The 26,157-nt window shown below is 42.4% G+C and overlaps 1 protein-coding gene across 1 annotated transcript in view; it reads left to right on the top strand.

The window, feature by feature from the left end:
• The window catches only part of LOC107187569, an 89,453-nt gene that overhangs the window by 16,512 nt on the left and 46,784 nt on the right, over nt 1-26,157 (top strand). Inside the window, 1 exon segment of the mRNA XM_015575694.1 lies at nt 10,198-10,399. Within this exon segment, the coding sequence (XP_015431180.1) occupies nt 10,198-10,399 (202 nt within the window).

Raw genomic sequence — 26,157 nt, 5'->3', positions numbered from 1 at the left:
ATAAATTAGTCCGAAGGAAATCAGGCGTAAACAGCACATGTATTATTCACGACTGTTGTGTGAGCCTTTAACAGCTTCATATTAATATTAAAAGTTTAATATGAATGTCAGAAATGTTTAAATGGATATAATATTCCGAATAAAAAATAGGTATTTGCAAAGTTAAAAAAATATTTAAGAAGGTCTTGGACAAATTTACTGTATATTTGGGTGTTCGAAATACAAAAAAATGGAATAAAAAAGAAATGTCCGTCGAGCAGACCTCGTCTGCTGTGCGAAACTTGTAGAGGGTACTCGCAAAGTCGTTTAGTCATCGTCTACGGTGGAACGCGTGGGCTTCCGAATCGGTTGGACGCTGAAGTTGCATAATCATTGTGAGTTCAGGGGTTACCGACGGTCGTGAAGAAATAATCAGTAGCCATTGGCTTCGTCACACTCGAGTACACGACTATCTATCTCATCTCGCAGCCACAGAAGCGGCCAATCGTGCTCGATAAAGCGTGTTAAAGTGCCTTGACGTTAGATCGCTACACAGACAGGAATACAAGAGGGATATTCCTTTGCTAACACATCATTAAACTCTTGATGCGAAGTTATTGTACGTGTATGCAAATATTGAATAGTTTACAGAATTAATCAGACAGGGCTCTACCGGGATGGAATATCCTTAACGAGGTGTGAAGGGGAAGATTTTGTAATAAGATAGACGGACCGAAGTATGTGTTAATACGTATACGAGTGAACATTTTTATTCTGAATTTGAAGGTAGAAATATTCGATTAATTTCTATAACTAAATATACATTGATCTGTATCATATGTTGATACAGATTATTTACTTCGATATCCACAAATTCTGAATAAGTTTACGGTTTTAAATTTATAAACTTCATATCATGTTTGGACTCCTATCTACATATATTAAAAACTAGACGATTTAGAACAAAATAATTTTTACCATTGGAGAGAGTGATATATTTGACACAGGAAACATGTAAAATATAATTTTTTTAAAAGTGGACTTAATACACTCTCGACTCTGATGTCCAGATATAAGAAACAGATTAAAACGATTCCACACATCGCAATAGTCCGTTTACATTAGATACACAAACTGCATTTCCGGTAGGCACGCGTATCTCCATTAATTCCAGTAAAATTCAAAAAAATTCCAACGGTCCCGATATCCCATCCATCGAAAACTAATCCGTGAAACCGCTATTCGCTAACTAGGCCTGTCAGTTTCGCTCGTTGCCCGTCCGAAACGGGCAAAAACATCGCCGGAAACAGCTCATAAAACTACCCCAGTATGACCAATTGACGTGGGGTAGTAACTGTATGCATCGAGTGTGAACAGTTTCCGGAGAACCATCGAAAGTAATTAACATTATTGGTCTCTCTGTGTGTGTGTGCTTCTTTGTTCGCTGGTGCACGGAGAGATATGGTCGTCCGTCGCATGCTCGTGACTCTAGGTCCGCCTCACCTCGTCTAGTGGCGTGCATGAATCGCCGCCGCTGCGTTTCCACAGAACGACGACGCGCTTCTCCCCCTAGGCTTCCGCCTAGGCGTGGTCTCGTGTATTAAATTCTTGCCGCTGCGCCTGATGGGGTGCACGGTGCTTGCACGCAAATTAGAAACATACCATCAGAGATACACGCCGCGCACGGGGAATGTATTCGTTCTGACGACGACATTGCGCCGCAGCGCGGGGGCTTGAAAAAGTGACAAGCAAGCCTCGTGCACCACTCGGTGGAGACGCCTCCAGCGCCTCGCGGTTACACATTTACGACAATTATACACTAACGAAATGCACATTTTCGCGTCGCTGGCAAGATGGACGCGGAAGGCGGCTGTTATTGCGCCACAGTTTGCTGCACGACAGTTGCTGGTATGTATATTTACGTATGTGTATGTGCTCTGTAACTTCGTTATGGTCGTCGCGGCTCGATGCGAGGCGGAAATGTGTTTATTTCATTTTCGGGGGCTTAAGTGTCGCTGGTTCGTAATGACATTGTCGTTTCTCGCGGTTCTTTGTTTAGGGGACTCTAGATGTGCGTTTATGGTTGTGAGAAAATCAGTAGTTCAGCGGGCTGTAGTAATTGGAAAATGAAGGATGAGGTTTATCCCTGTAAAGGTTCGTTTATTGGAAATCGAAATGAATGTTCGTTGCATACGAGAGCTATCGAAGTATGATGTTTAGGGCTTGTCTGTCCATTACTCCCCTTTTCTACTTACAGCATATCCTGAAAACAGTACGCTATTACTTGTTTTATACTTGATTTCTTAGTACTTTTTCAGGATTCATTTTTAAGCAATAATTACGAAAAATGGGTAGTACTAAAATACTGTCTATTTTTATAAATATTATCTGAAGTAGAAAACTTGTCGGGTATAAAAATGTAAAAATATTTCACTGGAGCACATTTTTAATTGTAGTTTATAGTCCAATGTTTCTTTCGATTATTCAGAGCAACGTTTACAATAGCGGATAAGGGTAAGGAAAGGATCAATGAATACGTTATTTAGATTTTTAGGGCGCTTTGTACATTCTCATTGTACCCGCTTCCTTGAGCGACCAGGTATGCATCGCAGGGTCGCCCTAAAGGATCCTAATTAAAGGAAACGAGTCTGTTAATTCTAGAACCGTTACGGTCGTTCTCGTACAGCCGTCCGTTGCCCTTAAGGTAGAGATTACGAAGCATCAATCTCTGTTAAAGAAGGGCTGGTGACCTTTACAAAAACCCCATCACCCTATCTTTCGAAATGAAAACGTTACCATTACCCTTTCATACATAAAACGTCATGTTTTGCGAATGTTAGTTGCTCCAAAAGAGCATCACATATAATTATTTACCGTAAATTTGACACACAAGAAAACAATGGTGTTTCGTCAAGGAAATATCAGAATCTTTAAGAATGTCAAAATACTCTATTACAATTTCTATTTTTACGAACGTATCGAAAAGACGAAAAGAATTCAAGTATTTAAGAGGAAGAACAAATTTCGTATTTTTCCCTCCAAAATGTTCAGCAAGAAGCGTCGCCGGACGGGCCCAAATAATTCAACGGAATACAGAATGCGACAGGATGGGGACGAGTGTCGCGGCATTTTTGAAAGTAAAATTTCGAAGACGTGGCGCCCGCGCGGCTGTGAATTCGAGCAGGTTGCGAGCGGCGTAACCGAACGAAAAAGAAGAAGAAAAAAAAACGAGGAAACGGGGTAAAGGAAAAGAGGGGGGGGGGAAGTGTTCGTGACGAGAGGGTGACACGACTGCGACAGCCGAGGGAGAGGGATGTTAAAAGTACGAATGCATTCAATTCCTCGAATTGCATCACTGTCTGCCGAGCAGACAAGAAGGCATAAGAAAAAGAGTAGGAGAAGGCTGCCGTCGTGTGTGAGGAGGACGATTGAAAATGTTGGCGCCGGTTCAACAGAGAAACTTTTCTTATTCAGGGGGCTTCGTATACATGCTAAACTTCCCTCGCCTATAATATCAGTTCAATGGACAGATCGTTGTTACGAACGGGGATCTAAACAATGAAAGGAATAAAGAAAGAAACGGCGGGGGAACGCAGCACGATGAATGAAAAGCGATTTCGTTTTGCCGATTAAGTGTTTAATTACTGACGGATGCTGGGGTGAATTTTCGCTGAGCTACGTGGTTTACCTACCGCAGGATATCGAAATAAAAATAATCGACGGCCAGGTATCGATGTCGGGACGAAACGAAACTGAAATCACGATGTACCCCCACCCCTCTCCTGCCATCGTTTCAGTCCAATAATTCTGCGACGTCGGAAGAAAAGAGGATAAAGTCAGTTTATATCGATCGTGGGACACAACCACGGGGTCAATTGTTCATTCGGCGTTCGATCGGGCCAGTGAAGTGGTAAACAAACGTTGGAACGTCATATTTGTCGCTTCTTTACTCCCTCCTTGGGAGGATGGCTGAAAGTAGTGAAAAAGAGCACAATTACGGGACGTCCGGTCGCGGCCACTCGAAAAACTGTGACTTTACACGGCACGTTAAGCTTTTCTAACGACCGGCTGCAATTATACGCTCGGGAACAAACATAGAAATGTATTTGTGCTCGCGATGGTTGTACACCGTGGCCGATGATGGGCTGTTGTTTAAAGTGGCGTGGACGGGACAAAATTTGTTTATTCATGAGACGTTGGATATTCGAAGGATCGTTTTAGCAGAAGTGAAAATGTTGAAATTGTTATGGAAAAGTGGTCAAACAGAATGTTTGAATCACGATATTCCTTAAATTGTTACAGGAGAAGTTATCGAGTTAAATGTTAGGTTTATGTTATTCGTCGAAAGTTGTGCTTAGTTTTAATTTTACATACGGTGTAAGTGTTAAGGTTATTTCACAGGTAATATTAGATGCAAAGAAATTAGTATTTATGCATTGACAATTCCTTTATGTTTAACAAATTGTTTCTTTGCTCGTTTAGAATAAAACAAGCTGTGTTAAGTATGACATGACTTGACATTTGTATGCAAATTTCTTTAATCTCAAGTGTGACAGCTGTATAAAATCCTGTTTCTAAAGGATCGAAATAGTGTTGTTAATATAATATGAATAATGTAGGAAGTAATTTAACGTTGTCATTACAGTAATAAATTTGACTACACAATATTTCATTCCTTAACGTCTGACATTTTGAAATTATAGGTCTTTTAGGATAACATCTCGTAAGTTGCGTGACGTATAATTCAGGAAGATTGGAGACCAAATACAGTTAACAGCTCTGTAATTTTACCACATAATAATGACGTTTGGGCAGTTATTTAGAGTTCCGAAATTGGGGTCCTTGAATCGAGTTCCTAGCGAGGAGTTGTGTGGAATATGACTTAAAAAAGTTCACCGTTTATAAAATTAAGCAATCTTCACGCCAATGTCGTAACATCTGCCTATCTTAACATACCACCTGACTATTTAAATTGCTCCAACAATTTGCTACCTGCCTCTTTAATTCATTCGACCTCGAACGATTTCGAAAACTGATCGTGACGATAATCACAGATTTGTCCCGTTAAAAAAAAACCGAAAGTGGTTTTTATACCATCGAAGCAAATTCATTCGTAAACTATACAACATTATTTCAAGATACGGATTATATGTATAAAACAGACATTCGTTCCTGGAACGTGGCTACCGAAAATTGAAACCTAACGATAATCGTTTACGTTTATATTCCTCAGACGTTACCATGAAGGCTCTCGTACATGGCGTCAAAGTAAAGCAAACAAAATATACCGAAAATTAGAAATACTCAAAAAAACTCCGCTCAACAATAGAAACTTTTCACATTTCTCACGTATACCCGAGAACACCATTAATAATATCATTCCTATCATTTCGACCATCGACACAACGATACTCCTCGAGCCGCTAAAAGACAATGGGCAACTTCTATCGGACCACCTTGTATAAGAATCTCGGGACCGAGCGCGGAAAGTCCGCGCATGGATGGAATTTCATTGCCTTTGTTCGGGGGAAGGAAGTCAGAGCAACGAAGAAGAAGACAGAGAGAAATAAGAGCGCGGCGGATCGCAGAAAAAGCAAGGAAAAGGGAACGAACCTGTGGAGAAGATGAAGGGAAGGGTGTGGGGGAGGGGGAGGGAGATAAAGAAAACCGAGATTATACATCAAGTTCACCGCGACGAAGGAGTCGCTGGGACAGCTAGCGGTGGTACGTTGCCAATGCCACTTGAGGCTGAATCGTATCTAAATGTGCCTCGTATATCAGAAATCGAACTGTTCCGCCGGTACATACCGGGTACACACAGGCGCGCGCGGTTCACTTGCATCATTTTGTGCGGTCCCCGTCCCCGTAATACCGCCGCCGCCGTTGCAGATGCGCCCTAGGTCGTTCCACATTTTCCCTCGACGTCGTGACAACCGTACACACAGTGGAACCGGTGCTGGTGGTTCCCTTTCCGTACTTCCTCGATAGTCGTCGACGCGCAAACGGTGGGGAGGGCGGGAGGGAGGCGAATCCCCCGTGTGTTTTACTATGAAATGATGTACCGTGGGTGCCCCGTTGAAACGATACACACAGGGCGGCTGATAAATCTCTCGTCAGATTTATGGCGATACAAAGCTGTTTCGTTTCTCTTAAGTACAAAGGCGCACGTCCGGGGCCCAAGGGGGTAGGGAAGGAAGATTTTTGCGACCTGGAAACCGCCCCGGGAACGATAAGGCGTCGACTCGTTGATGGAAAATGAGACCGGTACTACCTACTTGCGAAATGTGGAGACGTCCGGTTTACGAGGGATATATCCCCTCCCTGCAACCGACTTTCCGTGGCCCACCACGTTAACGTCATATACGTACTGCATACCGAGCCGAAAATAAAAGATTTACGGGCGTGCGCGCGCGCGGATCTTCGCCGGCGATCTACATGCAGCCGTTCGAGAAATGAAAACAGAAAGGAACCGTGGAGGATGGGTGAGCTGGAACCGTGCCAGGATAACGTGCTTTCCCATGGATTGACAGTTTCGGGTTCGATTCACTGGTTTATCTCGGGCACGTTCGACAATCGGTACACACGGTCTTTCATTGATAAGCGGGCGCAATTTCTCGGGTGTCTGGAGATTGTTTGAAATTAATCCTCTTCACTGCGGATGTTATTCGTCTTTCTCAAATGTTAAACGAAGATGGGCTAGTTCATTGCGTGGATAAAGAGTTTCGAATAAGGAATAATAGATGGAAATGTCCTTCGTAGTTTTAAGCGATTGAACGTGGACATTTTTATGTTTATCATAAAAGAATACTTCTATACCTACTCCAACGAGTCACGTCAGTTACTATGGACAAAGGGAGTTGATGGCCATTCAGGTGGGACAGGAACAGAGACAGTTGCTAGAGAATAGTTGGGCTTAGAACGCGAATGTTTCGGCTATTTGACTGACTCGTTGGATGAGGTATAGCACGAGTAGACACTTGGAAAATAATTATTTAATCTTAATTGTTTGAAAGTCAAGATGACGATCTTACATACCTGTGCAGTCTTTCACTATTCGAATAAAATTGTGCCTAATCTTGTGCGAAACACAATGTAGTAACAATTTTAGTACAGATTACTATAAATTTTACTCTATTTCGGATCTATTAACACTTTTAATAAAGGAAATGGATGTCTACCCTAATTTCAGTTCGATAAATGAATCCATAAAATTCTGAATTTGCATAAATATTCGCAGTCTAGTTAACATTTATTCTAAGCAATCTCGATTTCTTGTCGAAACTATAACTAGAAACTCATAATTATAGTGCAACAAAACTGACGCTTCGTGAGGACTAACCTAATAAAGTTCACGGAAATCAGAATATAATTTAAAGTACATCGAAGTCTTCAGAAAGTATATTCGAAAAATTTCAAATAGAAGAACGATATTTTTCTAAAAGCATTTCGTAGTAAGTCAAGCTTTTTTTTGCACGAATCTGCCAATGAAGCGCTAACTAGAAAGTCAGTTTCGCGTGGAAATTGCTACGTCAATGGGACCGAGAGGAATTTCTCTTCAGAAATTTGTCACGCATTCGGTCGGTCAGATATGTATTCCAACAGCAGCACGCGATGTTCTGTGTGCGGGAACGATATTTTTCACGGGCGGAACGAGCGACGCAGAAGAGAGCTTGTTAAACGAACGGTAAAAAACACGGAATGATAACAGCGGTCGATACGACGGCCTATGTATCACGCTTCCTTCCGCCGTACGGATATACACATAACTGATACGTTCTCCTACGTGGAATTACAGAATCGATTGGTCCCGTAATTGCTCGTCGGGATCACTTTCGCATTACTCGGTCCCGCTTGATAATCAATGAATTATATTTCATGGCAAACGTAATAACAATTTTACGTGTTTCTAATTGGCCCCCTGTCACAGATCACAGATGAGTCTCTGACGCGAGAAGGATCACGAACGAAGGTATAATTTAGACGATCCTGTCCTTTAACTTCTCGAGGGTTTCCTCTTCCTCGCGTGCAAGAGATCTGTTACTGTAATTTTCTCGTATAGTTAAAAACTGAGAACGGAAACTTCTCGTTTCCTATTTAAACCTTATTCGACGAAAAAGTTCTTTGTCCTATTAAATACACGCTTCGTTGTAAAAATTGTATAGTACACGATATTTTCATGAAATGTGATTGCGATTAGGACAAATGTACCATCAAATGCATGATTATTAAGAATTACTTGTTTAGACGGTAATCACGTAATCATACATTTGGATATCTTACGTTTATTCTGAGATCCTAATTCATTTAGTTGTTAATAGCATATAATTTGATGACTGCAAGATGTATCATAATGTTATTATGGAAAGGTATTAACACAATGTCGTAGTTTTACTTTTATCAAGAAAATATTACCAATTCATAGCTAAGACTAAACAATGCCCTATGTTTCATTAGTGGTTGTCACATCAATACGTCGTTCAACATCTCTCTAAATCACCAAAAATGTTCAAGGGTCCTTTCGTCAGTACTCTAGGGAGCAAGAACTCCCTTTCGATGAGCCTTGCCTCCTAAATCTTCGTCAAATGGTAGACACAAAACGAGGCTAGAACTACCAATCCGAAAAGTCGTTATCTCTTGGAAAAAAAGCTCCACACCGTCAAACTCAATTTGAGGTGATCCCTATTGGGTTAGATATTGTCCAAGCACTTTCCCCTATATGTATATACAAGGCACAGTGAACATGATTGTCGAGCAAAGGAACATGACAATGAAGTTCACTAGTATCGTCTGGGACAATACTAGAATCAGAGGAAGCTGCCCAGCCTTCCGATAAAACTCTATCCCGTACCTGCAAAGTGCTTACGATCCGACGATGCTCTATTATCTCGTAATGCGGTAACATTATAACGAGTAAGTGGTACCTGTCTTCTACATGTAGATCCCCGGAAGTAGCCACTGATTACTGTAATGCGCTTACCCCTCAGCCCGTAACGAGGAACATCTTCCTACTGTCTGGCGTTCCGCGAAAGATACCACATCGCGGATCGCGTCGAAGCCGCAAAAGGAAGAGACGTCCATTTGCGTTGCGGTCGCGGCTGCGGTCGCCAGCCTCCAATCATTAAAATTAGTTACAGACATTAGCCCGCGAAAGGTTCCAGGGCTCCGGTAGGGGGTAATTGAATATCTTTAACGCCTCCTGGTGGATTCCGTCATTTGACGAGCCCTCGTTACTCGTTCGTCCCCTATGTCTTACGTCGAAAAACTTTTCAGAGGATCACGATCGCAAGCCTTGCTCCGCCCCACCCCCCTCATCGTCCCTTCGAAACGACCGTAACTCTGCCGAGATTAATTATGATTTTCGCAAAGGGAGATGACGCGGCAACGACATTAGGGCGGGGAAATTATTCCGCCACTTAGCGGGCTCCTCTCAGCCCCCGTGGATCGACAGGGTAAGAATAACGAGCAGCCGCGCTCGAGACACTTTCGTTCGCCGGGAGAATAGTAAGCATTGATCAGCGTCAATTCAACATTGGTTCATTGAATTAGGGCGAGGGTCGGGTTTGATACCGTATCGTGGAAATTCCTAACCCTTGACGAAGTAATTTTCGAGCGGAGTGACTTGCCGTCCTACATGAAGAATGAACCAGAATATAAAAGTAGTCGATTGTGTTCGTCGAAGTGTTAGATGAAGTTTACATTTCGAATTATATTTCTCTTGACGGTCTTTCGTTCCATCGCGACTGTATCTACTTTTAAAGAGTTTTCAGGTTAAATTATCCATTTAGTTTAAAACGATCTGTTCATATTAATTCTAAATAAAAATGATCGAGATGAACCGTACATGTGATAAATCCATTAGGTCCCATGTACCTATAATAAGTTTCTGTACTAATGAATTATTTTCGAGAAAATTAGAGGATCGCAAATGTAGGCGATCCAGTTGCACCCACAAAGCGAAAGAAACAAAACAATTACATGTCTCTTTCGTACAATACTAATACTATCAGAACCTAGTTATATTTTTATAAAAACTTTCCAGAGATTTATACGTCGTACTGACAAGCAGAGCGACTGCAATACACGAACCCCTAATTACTCTGAGCATTGTATTTGCTAGCTCGAGAAAGTACCTACCCTCAATGTCTATGACATCGTCGTCCATTCACGCAAGACTTCAACGTACATACATTAATTCGTCATTAACGTTTTCTGCTACAGGTGCTCTATCGCAATCCCAATTCCCAGTGTTCACGATCTACGCCCAGAAGAGCTGCCTGGCCGTGAAGCCATGCGAGCGTGCCTGGTGCATCGACAGGGTCCAGGGACATCGGTTGCAGGGCCACACGCGCCGAACGATGACCGCCTCTTCGCGGCAGCACTGTCTGGAGCTCTGTTTAGGCGAAAGGGACTTCCTGTGCCGGTGAGTAGATCCGTACAGTTATTTTTCGTCCGTTGCATACCGAAATCCTATTCACGGGGAACAAGTCGTTTTCCGGGAACTTGATTCCTCTTTCTTCCTGGTCGCGGGACACGATATCCGTCGAAGGGAAAGATGCGAGTATCGTCCCCGAGATTCGTCGCGGGTCGACATACGGAGCACGGAAGACGGTTCTCCCGTAGTCGTCGTCGACGGCGTCTCCCTCGAGTAAGTCTTCGAGAATCGAAGGCAGCTCTACACGGTTCGGTGCGTTTTCCAGTTATTGGATTCTTCGATCGAGAGAGGACGTTACATCACGCTCCTATAGACTCTCGAGTGTTTCTCGGTCATGAAGCGGCCGTCTCCGACGTTTCATGCGAGCTGGAACACCAAAGGGAACGAGCTATCCTTCTGGAAAAGTTGCAGAGAAATAGCTCTGGGCCACCTTGATTCCTCGTATGTTTGGCGTTTTAGGAGACGACTATTCAACCAGTTTCTTTCATCCCCTCAAGCCCCCTGTATCGAACACACCGCATCGATTCCATTTAAATATTTTTCATACGTTTTCCATTCCCCTGACTCTGTGCCCGCCCAGCGATATTTTCCCGTCATTGTCGGTCCACGTCCGGTTCGAGGCGCCGCGGCAGGCAGGCACGTTTTAAATCGTCGTCAGGCCAATTATGTCCGCGTCACTGCGCGGAAACCCGGTTATAAAAAGTGTGGAAAGTATGGGAAAGGTTGACGAATACTGCGCTGATTCACCGTCACCGTCGAAATTCCGTCGTGGATCAAACAGTGGGCCAGGAAATCGTTTTTGTACACCGAGACCATGTCGATCCATGAATGTTCATTCTTAATTCGTGATCGAGGTCATTGGCTGCCGTCTACCAGGAATTTTCGATGCGTTCATGCAAATGCATCCGTACTTCGCGTATCGCGTTAAGTACACGGCTCGAAACTTGTCAGGGTTGTAGTTTGCTCGTTTCATTGTCAGTGATGGGTTACAACGCGTAATCAAACGATATAAAGTGTACGAACACGTTGTCATTACGGTTGTTCAGAAGTGGCTGGGACTAACATCAAAATAGCGAGGCAGTAATACTTTAAACGATATTATACATACGTACTTTGAATCGGCTCTGTTCAACATGAGCTCTGGAGCTTAATGACTATCTTTAGCGCTGTTTCCGGTAGGCACGTCACATAGAGGAACGGAAATCAATGGAAAGTAGGTATAAACGTCAACTAAGTTACAAACTTTTATTTCAACGATTTTAATAACGATTTTGTTTGTTCTGAAGAATTACTCAGTTCTGTTCTTTGTTACTACGTTTTCGAATAGACATTCTTTGTTGCAAGGTTATGTCAATGATCTCTTAATAGAATTCCCATATGTGACGTTTGTTATCCAGCCTCTGTAAAGGTTCCATTGAACTGTTTGGAAGCATAATTGCCGTTCCAACTTGCGTATCTCTCCACTTTTGTGCTTCGTTGGTTCATTCATCCAGTCATCTCGGTACACCCACGGAGCGAAGACACGAAGTGACGTGGTGCTTTCCGCAAACATTTCCGGCAGGTGGTGGATGAAGTGTTTTTAAAGACGACTAGGAACACCAGACTATGAAAAATACAAACAAGAAAGGAACGAATAGGAAGAGTATAGAGGATAGCTCGGCCGTTTCAATTACACGCTATCGGTCCACTTTAACGCACGCGTAAAAAGGTAAAACGTTCGCATCTACGATTCCCTTTGTCGATCGGTGAAATTTTTAAAGTCTTCAAATATTCAAAGCTAAACGGAATCGAATAAAAGCTAAATAGAAAAGATACACATATATACCACCGTGTATGGAACCGCCTGAGTAAATCCGCGTCGAAAAATATTTCGGAAAGACATACTGAATTTGATTTTATTTTATTGTTTCATTCAAAAAGATTGGATTACCTTTTGGTGAACCTGACATTTTTCATCTAGATAATGTCAGTTGGTTAACGAATACTATTCGTAAAGAGTTACCAACTAGTTCCATTAATTATAGAAAAATAGAAACCTCTCGCATTTTTCCATAAATTATTAGATAACTATTCTCTGAACTAAATTGAGAATTCCCAGAACTAAAATCGAATATAAAAAATACACTCGTCTATGATAACATATGTATGTAAGCTATCGGTAAAAAAATAACTGACAAACTTCGACAATGAAATATAAAATTGAAAATCAAACATCGATCTCGTGTGAAATGGACCCGAACAGTGCACGAGAATTAAACAAACCAACAAAGTTTCTTTCTAAAATACTCATCTCTATTTTCATAGTTCTCGCCTACACCGAACTCTAATACAAACCATAACGCCAGCACGAAATCCAACCAAACGACTACACCTACGCCATCCTCCTCTGTACCCGAACAAATTTATGAATCACACCGCCCAACGTTACAAACAACGCTGGCCCGCGAACCGTTATAAAGTTACCGGATAACCAGCACGCGGCAGGTACTCGGCCGTATAAAGGTTAATTAATAAACAGCCGCGTCATAATCGTGACAAGTAACAATGCGTTGGGGTGAAAACGAGCTGCGACAACGGACCATTAGACGCGTGCTGCCCGCGGCGGGGCCGTTTGATACGGTTGAACGCGCGGGAAAAGCCTTATTTCACCGCTTCGCCCGGTAATTACGTGGGACGATAGGGTAGACGAAGGGGACACAACGGTTTAAAGGTATTTCAATCCATTAGCCACGTGAAATATCGGCGCCCCTGAGGTATGCGGAAGGGCGCCCCGATGTCAGACCCCGTGGGCTTCTTCCGATTTCGATAGAGACCAGCCGCTGGAGAACGCACGTTTATGCGATATCACGCCGACGACGACGCCGCGTCAAGACCTGCATTCGTGAGGCGATCGGGCACGGTTGAACGTGCAACACAACGTGCACACCTTGAAATAGTCCAAAGCGAAAGGTCTTTGCCAGCTGGTCGCCTCACGACGACCCTCGAGAGCGCGGCTGCTCCGACCCGAGGCGCAGGGTCGAGAGGTCCTTGCCCAGGCGGAACCGTATCAAAAGTGGCATAGCTACGCGTCCGTGTCCGGGGAAACGGGGGAGGAGGAAGGACGGTGGAAAGAGGAGCAATGATTCGATCTCTCCGCGAAAACGAATCCAGCCGCAGATTGAAAAATCCCTGGAACATCTTCGATTCCCTATCTTCGCTTCCTGGATATCGTCGATTTTTGTTTAACTTACCTTACGGGCACGATTGCTTCCTGATCCCTTTCATCGCTTTCGACGGCAGGCTACAGAAGTATTATTAACGCTGGACTTATCAACAATGTAACGAACGGTTTGATATTTAAAAGAAAAAAATATTCGAGATGTAATGATACGGTGGCGCGGCCTCAAAGCGTATGATCCGGGAACTTAATTGATAAACCATGCACCCAACGCCAACGCTAGCCTTCCAGCCGACATCTATTGAAATTATGGTTGGGAAGTTATCACCTACGATAATCTATACCCACAGCATTCCCATAGTGTAGAGTCTACGGTTAAGTTCGCGAACAGAACATTCTGTAAAAGTCTCCAAACGCTGCAGAATACAGCTTCTAATCACGGGATCTAATCTTAATCAGTCATTTATCAAAATTGATGGTCCAGGAAGCGTGCCTCTATTGTATGTACATACCTAAAAGTGTTGAATGACCTTAAGGAACTACGATACCGTTCGTGGTCGAGTGTTACTCAAAACTTTAGAACTTTTTTTTTTAAACGAACGGATATTAACGTGCAATAATCTCGTGGCGTTGAAGAGGGATCGTGGTACACGGCTGAAACGCGGAAGAGATCGGTAGGAGGCGAAATGTCTCCATTAAAACTGGAAGGACCCTTTGGACGAGGAAGAAGTCTCGTCGTCCAGGGTTGTTGCTGAGCTGTTCCTCAGGGATAATCGAGGAAAGCCTCTAGAACGGCGTTATTGCGTAACAATATGTGCGTGCGGCGGCGAAATGGGTTGTCTTGGCGCTCCGGTTGGCCTTGGCTTGTAAGTGGAACCCGCGGTTTCTAAGGATCGTCGGTGAAGATCGCATTAACATTCCATGGGAACGGTATTTCCTCCGTACAATCGGCTGATTAGGCGTCCGTGGTTCTGACCAGCCTCGCGTTCCGGCTTCTACCGCATGATTGCCTCGATTTTCATGCAGACCCACGGATGTGCTACATTTCGCCGGCTAGGCGGAACCTTGATCGTCGAAAGATCCACGACTCCTCGAAATTTCTGTGGCACGCGGATGTACATAAGTAAACGGAGAGACGCTGGAGTCAATAGCACACAGAGATACATACACATGACATTATTCTCATGTTTTGGCTTTTCAAATCTAAACTTATTATGCGAAGAAAAAATTATTTAGGATTATTCGTTAAAAAAATTAGCTTAAAAAAATATCTTTTTACAACGCGCTTCATTTTGTGTATGTAACGATCGTTAAACAGTGGATCAAGAAACTTGTGACTGGTTACTAAGAATCTGTCGATTTAAATGGATCTTTCATCGATTAAATACTTTCAGTTTCAGATAAATTATAGTCGTTCGAATTCTGCAGTTGAAAATTGACATTAATTATGCGACAAGCTAATATTTCAAATGGCGGCTAAGATTTGAAATTTAGTTGACAGAGAAAAGATTAATAATGTTCGGTGTTCACTGAATAAATGTGATAAAATTCCATTTTTATTAAGGAACTATCACCGAGTAAAATCAGTAACCATATGAACCTTTACAAAATGTTTCCATACAGTGAATCACTCATAGATATATGTACATATCAACGAATAAAAGGGAGGCAAAATTATGTCGAATCGAAACAAACGGTAAAACATTCCAACAGAAACACCAAATTTCGAGAAAATATCGATATCCTTGAAATAAACAAACGAGGCCTGGCTTCGGTTACCTAATTATCAGGGAAAACGCCGGCTCGTCGCGCGCCGTCATTACAATTGAATCCCGTGTCGCGACAGACAAAAGACGGGAAAAGAATGGGATGATTTTAATCATCCGATATCGCGACAAGATATCCCCCTCGGGCTCGGTACCCGGAACCCGAATATGTTCGAAGTGTGCAAATAACGCAACGAAGCATGGAACTCGCCGAGGCACATTCAACAAGGTTCTCCGCTCTCGAAACGCCGGCGATTTGTTACGAGCAAATGGTGAAGATCGGATGAATTCCGAGCGGAGAGAAGCAGTGTGTGGTACGCTTCGTTCTGGAGTGTTTGAGCCGCATCGTAGGGTGGTGGTACCCGGGGATAGAAGAGACCGGGACGAACAGAAATAGAGAGAGAAAGAGACATACGATACGGTAAAAGAGAAAGCAAGAGAAAGAGAAAGGATAAGCGTGAAAAGAGGGCAGGTTGCCCGGTACGGTGCACGGTTTACGACCGTCGGGACCGGTCGAGCGATCGATCAAACACGGATCGGTCGTTGGAGGGATCGTTCCACCCGGCCGGGTCTCTCGGTCTGCAACAGGGACCCTAGCCTCATGAGAGATAGGTTATTACCAGCGGCGCTGTGTATCGGCTGTTCCTTGTTACCCGGATAATGAGTTTATTGTTTAAGAATCACGCCGCAGTTACATGTGCCGCGATCAATTACAATAATGTAATATAATCGTAGCAAGGTCTCGGTGCAACCGTGAGCGCGCGCGCGCGCGCACGGGGCTCGGTATAATGAGGTCCGTTCTTTAATGAGAGGATCGCTCCGCGGACCGGGCTTTAGCAACCGTGCGCGAAGCCCTTATTCACCTACACGGAAGTTTACAGGTATGCGCAGCCCATCGTTGAATCCCCTGTACGTATTCTTAAGCAACGAGCATTCATGTAACGTCTGTGTACACTCGGCGGGGTTAGGTTCACGGGCCGGGAAAAGAAACCCGGGAGCGTTACTTCGTATATCAACGTCGGTACATCTAGTCCGCGGCGCACGCCCGCACGCCTCACCGAGAGGAAAGTTGAATTCAGTTTCAGCCACGTCGCGACGAGATAAAAAGTTAAAAGTTCGTTGCCAGCTGAAATTTCAGCGGAGATATTGGGCTAGTCTGCGAGGGGTGGGGAGGCTAAAAAACCATTAACTTGAATCACGAAAGAGTTTCGCGGGAAAATTCGGTAAACTGGCGAAAATTCTCTACTTAAACCGTTTGGTGTACGTCGTGGGTTCACTTTGAAAAGGAGGCGAGCGGCTTTAATCGCTCGCGCTGGAAAACTCGACCGAGCTCGTGACAGCACACGCTGCGGCCAGAAACCTGGACCGATGATTTATTTTTTAATGAAATATATACATTTCTTTTCATTAGTCACGTTAACTAACGTTGACCGATTTTCTTAATGAATAGGAAAGTGAACAGAAGTAGAAATCTTTCAGTTTTCTTTGCGAGGTCTTTGATGCGATAGGGTTTTCAAAGTGTATGTCAAATGAGCTATATATTAAAATCTCGATGAGTGTTCGAAGGCTCCTCGACAGTGAACATTAAATATTTAATAAAGTAATGGCCACATGCGGCTGAAATAAATATTATTGGCTTCAGAATTCCAAGCCCTATCACAGTGCTAAACCTAATTAAAATGTCAGCGTTACACCTAAGGATCTCTCCTTGTAAATGCCGAGGAGTTTTCGAACACTCATCGAGGATTTACTGTATAGTGCTCAGGACACTCAGAGGATCATATATTAACCCCCCCTCTTCTTGTCAGTACGAACAACATAATCTCCGAAAAGTTTTTTATACAAGTATACCTAGGTGTCAATAGTGTTAATATTGTACACAAAAGATATGAATTTAGCAAACCTATAGCACTTGCTTCGTTCCTTTCGCTTGGTGGGTGCAATAGAACTGCCCACATTAGCCATCCCTTAAGTCTTTTGAGCAGTGTATCATACTTGAGTAACTTTATCCTTGTAGTATCATCACGAGAATGGTAAACAGAACGTCACATTAAAGCCACTTTTCCGCCTGTTGCAAGCTTATACGCCAGTAACATACAAAGGATTAACATTTGCAATCGACAATAAAAATAACTGAAAGTACCTTTTACATAGTCAGCTACAGAATCTGAAATGTAAATACCGTATTCGACATTCATCGATGAGACAGCAAAATGTCTGTGTATTTACTCGAGAACGAAATGGAATAAAAATGTTCCATGGTTACACAACTAACGAACGCAATACCCTTAACGTGTTTAACGTTTGTTCGCAAACAAGATTACCAATCGGTAAAGGTGTTCATCGTTCGAACACACATTTTACAATGCACACGTTCCGCTCATCCCCCGGCAGATGCTCCGTCATTGAATCGAACCGAGACTCTCGAGAGGACAGTTCGCGATTTCGAGATCCCTCGCGAAGGAAGCACTTACGCGGCATGACTGCGTGAAAAGTGGCGGGAACAACGGGCACCGGGGTGAAAAAAATTCGCCGTTTTGAAACGAAACGACGTCGAGCACCACTAGACACAATGAATGAAGCTGAAGTAGCGCTTTTGTGCGAGTTGAGCGGTTAACGCCCAGGTGACTTCAGAAGGAAAATCTCGCGTTGACCCCTCGCGAAAATTTTTCCCCCCCCCCCCCCCACCCCCAAACTTCCGCACAAAAACAACGATGCCACCCTATCCTTTTCGGAGAAATGATATATTCAGGAAGAACGACGCCGACGAATTATGCGAGGATCCTCCGGCACGAAGCTTCCGGCGTGTGGAGTCCGCGGGAACGCTTGGAAATTCACGCTACATTGCTCGGATGGAGATGACCGCGCGACGTAGTACGCGGTTCCGGTGAAACGCGCAGGAAAGGAAACGAATGCTCGATGGAGAAGAGACTTGACTGCACAGTGACAAACAGACGCGTCAATCATTCCCTTGCCCTGGCATAGAAATCCTGCCGAGTGTTTTTATTTATACACTAGTGTTCTGGATGATGCGCGCTGTAACGGTCGATTCGACTCGTAACACTTTTCGAATGAATAATCTCTAACGGAGTATACACGTATATTAGGTTCAAACAAAAGGCCTCGTACACTACTGTCCATAAGAGTCCTGTTATTGTCGATATTAGAATGTCACTATTTTTCGGTAAATAAAACTACTTATTAGTTCGTAACAACTTGATAGTTGTGATATTATTTACAGAATTGAATAGCTTCGATAATTCTTCTTTTGGTAGTCGACTTCGCAATCTCTGGCAACTGTTAAACTAATACATGAACGCAGAAAAGTACCACAGAAGTTAGAAAAAGGTAGCTAAAACTGGTTCCTTTGAGTTGTAATTATTATCTCCGAAATGAGAGATGGATAAAGTATGTTACAAAAGTTTCTGTCTGTTACTTATTGGATCTTGATAATACGTTGAATTATGGAATAAGATAAGATTATACGAGTAGGAGTTTCTAGAGTACCTGAAACCGTCCTTTCGTATTCTTAATTCTTCCATTAAACAATTCTATTATTAGACAAGTATTAAATAATAGACATAGCAGTTATAGAATTTTTTGTCAGGCTTAATATGTTCCTATTAGTTCCGAAGTGCTAATATATTACTACATTCACTTTTGTACGATTAAAAAGAAAGAAGGTTAGACTACACACTGACTTCTAGAACAAGCTTTCATTTCACAATAAATTAGCCTTATCTCAAAACAAGCCTTCACTCAAAACAACATTTACTAGAAACATCAATGCGATTCTCTCACATAAAGTTACATCAACGTATCTGAAGACAGCAAAAGAAAACCTACAGAGCATCATCAAAATTCATTGAAATTCCGACAACCCGACACTCTCGAGTATTATACAGTACTTATATTCACAGGCAAAACGAAAAGAAATTAAGAAGGTCGTAAATATTTATCACCCTGCAAATCTCCTATAACGACTGCTTTCAGAGAAAACGCAAGGGAGCCTGAAGTATGAAAGAATGCAAAAAGAGTCAACTTGTCTGCAAAACCAAAAGAGAAAAAATGAAAAAAGAAAACGCAGCCTTAACTGCCGATCACAGATAATTTCGCAGGGGACGCTAACAGCCTTCCGGTTGTCTACTCGGTAGTGTGTTTGCCGGGGCACACACGTTCGACACATTAAGCAGTAACGGCACGTCGCCCGACGATAGATATTGCGCTTTAGTTGGGGGGCAGCTACAATTTCCTCCCGTTCCCAAGGAAAAGTAGGTTACTCTTCCCGTACGCTTCTCGTGCACTTACCATTAGGAAGCGCCCCTCGCCCTTTCTCCCCGCCGTAACAGCGACACATCCAATTATAAGTGCGAAATTCATTGTTCGCGGAAATGGGCAGCGGGTTCAGTAGCCGATCTCTTCCCGCGCGCCGCTTGCGCTTGAACGACTGCCAACTTGGGCGAGATACCTCTCGACAGAGTGTGTATATATATATATATATATGTGTGTATGTGTGTACCGGTGAACTACTCGGAGGCGCCAACAATCCCGCAGTCAAGGAGGCTCCCTCGAGAAATCTTCTGTAGATATGTGGCGAAACGGGAAAAGAGAAGAAAAGAGCTCGCGGGTAGAAACGAGAGAAGAGGATTGAAAAGTATCAAAGGGAACTGTACCGCCCGAACAAAGGGGTGGGTCCCTTGGAGATACACAAGGTCCATCGGCGGACCGAAGATTAATTAATTTATCCATGTATGAGATACGGGCCCCACCGCCGATCGATAAACGGTAACCGCTCGTGAATTGGACGACAATGGGTTGAGAAAGTGGAAAATAGCGTATCGATGCGTATAACTGAAGAAAATTTGAATCGTGATACCTCCTTTACCCGAGTTTTTGGATAACAATAGAGGAACATTTCGGTAATTTTTGTTGACAGTTGTCTGCGTGTGCTATCGTTTCAGCTTAGTTTCGAAGATTTTCAACACATTGTGGTGATTGGTGTTAATGTTTTTCGATTGCAAGGGTTTACTTAAACCCATCGCACTATTTAAGACACAAATCCACATCAGTACTGTGAACGAAAAGTGAAAGAAAATTGAACCTGGATTATCGTTTAGTGATCGAAATTCCAGAAATTAAAGTGAAAAGAACCATTATCGCGTGAAAAAGGGTTAACAACTCCGATCGGTAACCGTGACAATGTGGAAGCTCGTATTCACGGTTACGAAGAAACGGCAATCTCGGTAATGTATCGAGAATGTTATCTGTGCACGGAGCACATACGATCGTTGATGCATAATTGCATTCGTTCGAAGGCTGATTCTGTTTATGGACTCGTAAAGCACACTTCGTAAACCGCTTCATCAATTGCCGGTCGTAATTTCAGATCCCCAAGAATGTCCCAATCCACCACTGCAACTGTATTGTAATCAACGATTAACGTTCGTTGCAGTTTCTACCGGATTTACTGTTCTCGACAATTTAACGGTTTCTTAACGGCTTTGTGTATTATGCCAAATAACGTTCCAAGGGAAAGAAATATACTGAGCTAAATAAGAATTTATAAGAAATATAATTCGGCAGAGTTAGCTGCATCAGTCATTAATAATACTAAGACTGTTATTATAAACAAATATCTGAATATAAAAGTATCTAAGAAGAATATATTTCTTAAAAATTCAGTACACTGTGATTAATTTTCGTGATAAAGGAACTAGTTTCGTATTACATGAAAGTGATTATCTACATGTACAAGAATTTCTATTCACTAAAGTTAATAGCATTATCGGTATTTTAACTAGTGCAATATAAATTACCTTTCTAGTCAATACAAAACAACACATATTCTGATCTAATTTATTGTACAAAATAACTGATCAATACATCAGGAACTCCAAGAATATTTCCAAACATCCCTTGGCAGATTAATTTTTTTGAAGTTAACACTAAATTAATTATACTTGAAGTGGAACAATCTGATTCCGCGAGGAAGACATACGATTTAAAAAATATTTTCTATATCAGTATCGTATCTTGCACGAGCATCATGTAGTTCGATTTACTCGCCACGGAGATCGCTCCAGGGAACGTTCATTACTTTCGCGAGTGCTGAAAGAATTACGTCCATTTACAGAGGAACAAATAAATAAATCGGGCAAACAGGTCGCCCACCGGCTCGCCGCCTGCCGTTCCGCCACTTTTTCTTTCTCCGTCACCAGCCGAGGTAAGTACCTGCGTGACCGGACACCGCAGATAACTGTCGATTGTAAACAAGGCCGTGAACTCCATCGACCGATCCGAAAGGCAATTCCTTTCTTAAAACGAGAACATCCGGTCTGGTTGTATCGAGAATTCGAATCAAGCCCTTTCCAAGGTTACCCAAGATGAAAGGGCAAAGGTTGATCTAAGCCCGAGGAACAGAGAAACCGATCATGAAAAAAACCTCATGTCGGCTCGTGTATGTATGTGGGTGTGTGTGTGTGTGTATCTGTTCGTTTAGATGTGCAGGTGCAGTAACTTCAAGGAAGAAAGGGGAGGGGCCAGTTCAGATAAAGAAAGAGGAGGAAACGGCATTTCTACGTGGCGTGCAATGAGCAATTATCGCGAGGCGGCTACGGTTAGATGTTCGTGGTCTACCGTTTTCTCGGGTGGCTTGCAGCTACGCGTATACATATACAGTGTCATGCAAAAGTCTTGGATCACCTTTACACGCACGGTGTGATGCAAATTATTGACGAGAATTTGATAAAACATAGGGTTTCAAACAAATTGTAAGAATTGCATACACTTTTTGACAGTCGAAGGAAATGTGAACAAATATGTGGTAGTGATGACATTTTTAATTACTCTTTGCGGTAGTAATTTTATATTTAAAGAAGGAATATGTTTCTGACCATATATCTCTTCAGGTAGTCAATCTTATGCATTAACAAATGCTTTATCATCGACAGTTACTAATTTCTTAAATTTATTAATAATTGAATCTCAAGATGTTTGAAATTGTTTTGAGTTGAAGTTTCAAATCAGTTGTGCAGTTCAAACAAAACTTTCTTATTCTGAAAGGTACTGTGAATATCACTTCGTTGTACATTGTTATTAAAATATCATGTTTTTAACAGATCAGTTACAATACAATTTAAATCAGTTTTATTAATTTTGTTGGGTGATGTACCTACATCTAAAAAGCTCTGCCTTGAGACAGAGTTATCCTACAATCAGTGTATATTAATCACCATCGACGTTGTGGGTCTGTTTACTTCCTGGTGTATGAAAGACTTATGAAAAGCCAAGAGGTACATTATCAGTCTGTTACAAAGACACGAACACGTCTGTAGATATCCTGCTGCTTTTAAATTCCTCGCGTCTCTTGTCGAATCGTACAAAATATATTTCAAACACTTAACATATGATAAAATTCTTCCTTCGATTATATGTACATTCAAATCTACATAATCGGATACAGATTTTTACTGTTCTCCCTTTTTTCCAAAATATGCAGCTCAATTACGTTACAATACTATTTCCAATAATTACACCTTTACGCAATATTAATTAAATAAAGTAATTTAATTACAGCACCGGTAATATTTTTTCGAATAAACAGGGAAAAAAAATCATCGCCGGTATTCCATTATGCAACGCGATCGATTGTATCGGTAAATCGGTTACAATGCAACGTCGCCGTAGGTGATCCATTAATTTTGTGTCTTACAGTATATACATATATACATGAACGCGCGCATTGGAAAACCGTAAGAACCAACAGACGTGGAAAAGAGCCTTCCTTTTACTCGCGTGAAATTCGCGGTTACTCGTGGCGGTAACACTCGCGGAAAGCTGACACCGTAATTACCGTGTGGCGTGGCACTGGCGAACTTACAAGAAAAAGAAAGAAAAAAAAAAGGACACGAAACGGACAGATTATCACAAAGTGGTTAATCTGTCCGGCGATTTAATGAGCGAAGGATCGGCCTGGGGTATACGCGTATCAATTTGATCGGGCGCGTACAGATGCTTTAATTGCAGCCTAAGGACGCGTTCCGGATGGACGATGAATAAAAGCGTGTATTGAAAGGGGAGCTCCTACGATCCAGAGACATAGTAATTACTCGGACGGGATATAATAACTAACCGGTGTACGACGTATACACGCGGCTAGACAGTCACTCTCCGTCTGTCTCTATCTCTCTCTCTCTCTCTTGCTCTCGCGAGAGAGATAATGAAGAAGCGCGAAACAAGGCGCAATAGAACCCCGAGGTAATTAAAACTGCAATTTGTTAAGCCCATCGGGGGGAAGACGCAGAGGCCCCGTGTGTCGGTTATTGGATTGTGAATTAAAGCCACGCTATTAACGATAAGATTTACGAAATGAGTAATAAGGTGCGAGAATCTGTTACCCCCTTCGCGCGCTAGAACGGGCTAGAGACGGAACCGAAGTATGAAACAGATAAAGGGACCACCTACCGCGTGGGTGGTGGTATTCGCCGGCGAGGAAAGTTTTAACGGTGCCGAGCCACCACCGTGTAATCAATCACCCGGTAAAGTTGTTTAATCCCTTCGATAACTTGTAGCACGCATGCACCGGGCGTCCGGAGGCCCGGGTATACAGATCGGCTTGCGGCGAAATTGCGTACAGGTCGGTTCAAAAGTATTGTCGCGAAATTCGCAGGTGTACCAAGGAAATCTTAACAAGCATGCCTCTGTCAATTTTTTGTTTGAGCAATGCGTGTTATAATAAGTTACTATATACTGTAGTTGATTTTCAAACTGGTGCCTAACGGTAAACTGTTATTTTGTCGGTTGTCTTATGGTTTGGAACGCTTCGAGCGAATTCTGATCATTTCGCATCGTTTGTTCGGATATTTGTGCAATTTTCAAACAATTCATATTAGAATACCGTCGATTAAGAGATTTAGATGATTTTCCGAAGAAAAATCGTATTCCGAAAAAATGGACTCCTGGTGAATTTTGATACATCACTTTTGAGTCGATCTGTGCACGGATGTAGATTCGATATCGAAAAATAACAATCACTGAAACGGTGGAGATCACGCGAGTAAACGGATACGTTTAAATGTTTGCTCAGGAATGCTTGTCAAGCCGTAAAATATCGCAGTACGTGATTGCCATTACCGGTGATCCAATTTTTGCCGCTTGATAATATCAAAGAATCCCCATTGCATTGGTGTAATCAGCCATTATCGCGGAATTGTTCCGGATCTCGAAGAATCGGACGCGCGCGACTCGATTTCAATTACAGTTAGCTTCCACCGCGAAACGAAACACGCAATACGATCGTTTTTCTATTGGCAAGGGGGGGGGGGAAGCGAGGACTTCGTACACCAGATTTCGAGTCGACAATGGGTAATTGGAAAGCAGCCTTGGCCGAGGGGTATGGCCAAGAACGTTCCCGGATCATTATTATCTTTCTTCGGCTGGCCAGTCTCTCTATTACATTTTGGAGAACTCGGTTATTGGAACTCCAGCGAAATCGTCCGAATCCATCAGCGGTGTTAAGTGTTCAACTGTAGCAATTTCTGTGAACCTATATATCTTCGGTACGCTTAATCTAACACACTTTCAACGAAGAAACGATGTGAATAAGTAAATCGATTTCAGAAGATTGTTTTTTTTTCATTTATTTTTTAACCTTAACTTAACACCAAGGTTGTTAGCAACTGCGATTGCATTCGAATTACGATAGAATAATTTTTGGCAAAGTTTTGTTTGTTTTAGAAGAGTTAGCAACTGTAGTATTTTCTTCGGGATGATCAAACTGTCATTGATGGGTCGATTGCAAAGTGTCGTCAAACCGATGAAAATCAGATCTATTACAAAATAAGATGATCTATAATGCTTCTAGTGTTAGGAAGATTTTGTTTGGATTAAACACTTAAAAATAATATCACCCGATCTTGAAACTCATTCTCAAAATACGTCCAAGTTAAAATTCGCGAAAATTCGCTGACGTTAAAAAATGTAGATTATTGTATACAACAACAAATAGTACAGTGATTTACATATTACGTTATTCCTAAAATACTGACGTAATTTACAACATGTAACTGCCATTCCACGATCGATTTCCTGTTTCCATCTTTTCTAACATTGCCTAGTCATGAATGATCACACGGCTCCCGCATTTTACCTGGCGATCCATTCAAAGTCCCTCTTCGATCCGCCGCTGGTGGATAGACAATCTCTGCTTCGTTCAGTGTCTATTACCACGAAACCGCTGGCGTATTTTTCTCATAGACAGGCTACAAAGCTACGCCACTGTTGACGCTAGGCGTACAGACGACGCGACGCGAGCACGAAAGTGTCGTTTCCTGCCCTCGTTTTCCTAGAGGAGTCTTCTCGTCACAGTACAAGCACTAAATTCACCACTATGAATGGTTTTCGGTAGTTCTTTAAATAAATGTCGCAAGTATTTAAGAACTTTGAGTTGTAAACGAGGAAACGTATCGATAATACTCTGGAAACAGAAAGGCTTTGATAAAAATTCTTTGAATCTTCGGACTATTTGGTAGAGTTATATAATACTTTACGTAAAATTGGGTGGTATTTTTAAAAACGATCAGACTCTTCTGAAGCTATAAAATTGAAATCAAATTAAAATTAACAAATGTACTCCGGTGAAGTATAAAAATTTTGGCAACGACGCAGCTGCTATCCCAATACTCATTTTATTCCTTCTTCTCCAATGCTTATTAACTGATCGATCAATAGATACATATGCGTATTATACAGTTTTTTCGTTCATATATAATTCATCATGAGATACCTTGACAGGATCACGTCCAGCAATTTCCAATCGGTACAAA

Source organism: Dufourea novaeangliae, unplaced genomic scaffold (genome assembly GCF_001272555.1).
Source record: "Dufourea novaeangliae isolate 0120121106 unplaced genomic scaffold, ASM127255v1 scaffold89, whole genome shotgun sequence".
NCBI lineage: Eukaryota > Metazoa > Arthropoda > Insecta > Hymenoptera > Halictidae > Dufourea > Dufourea novaeangliae.
The sequence above is the reverse complement of the archived record's forward strand: the minus strand, read 5'-3'. Positions and strand labels throughout refer to the sequence as shown.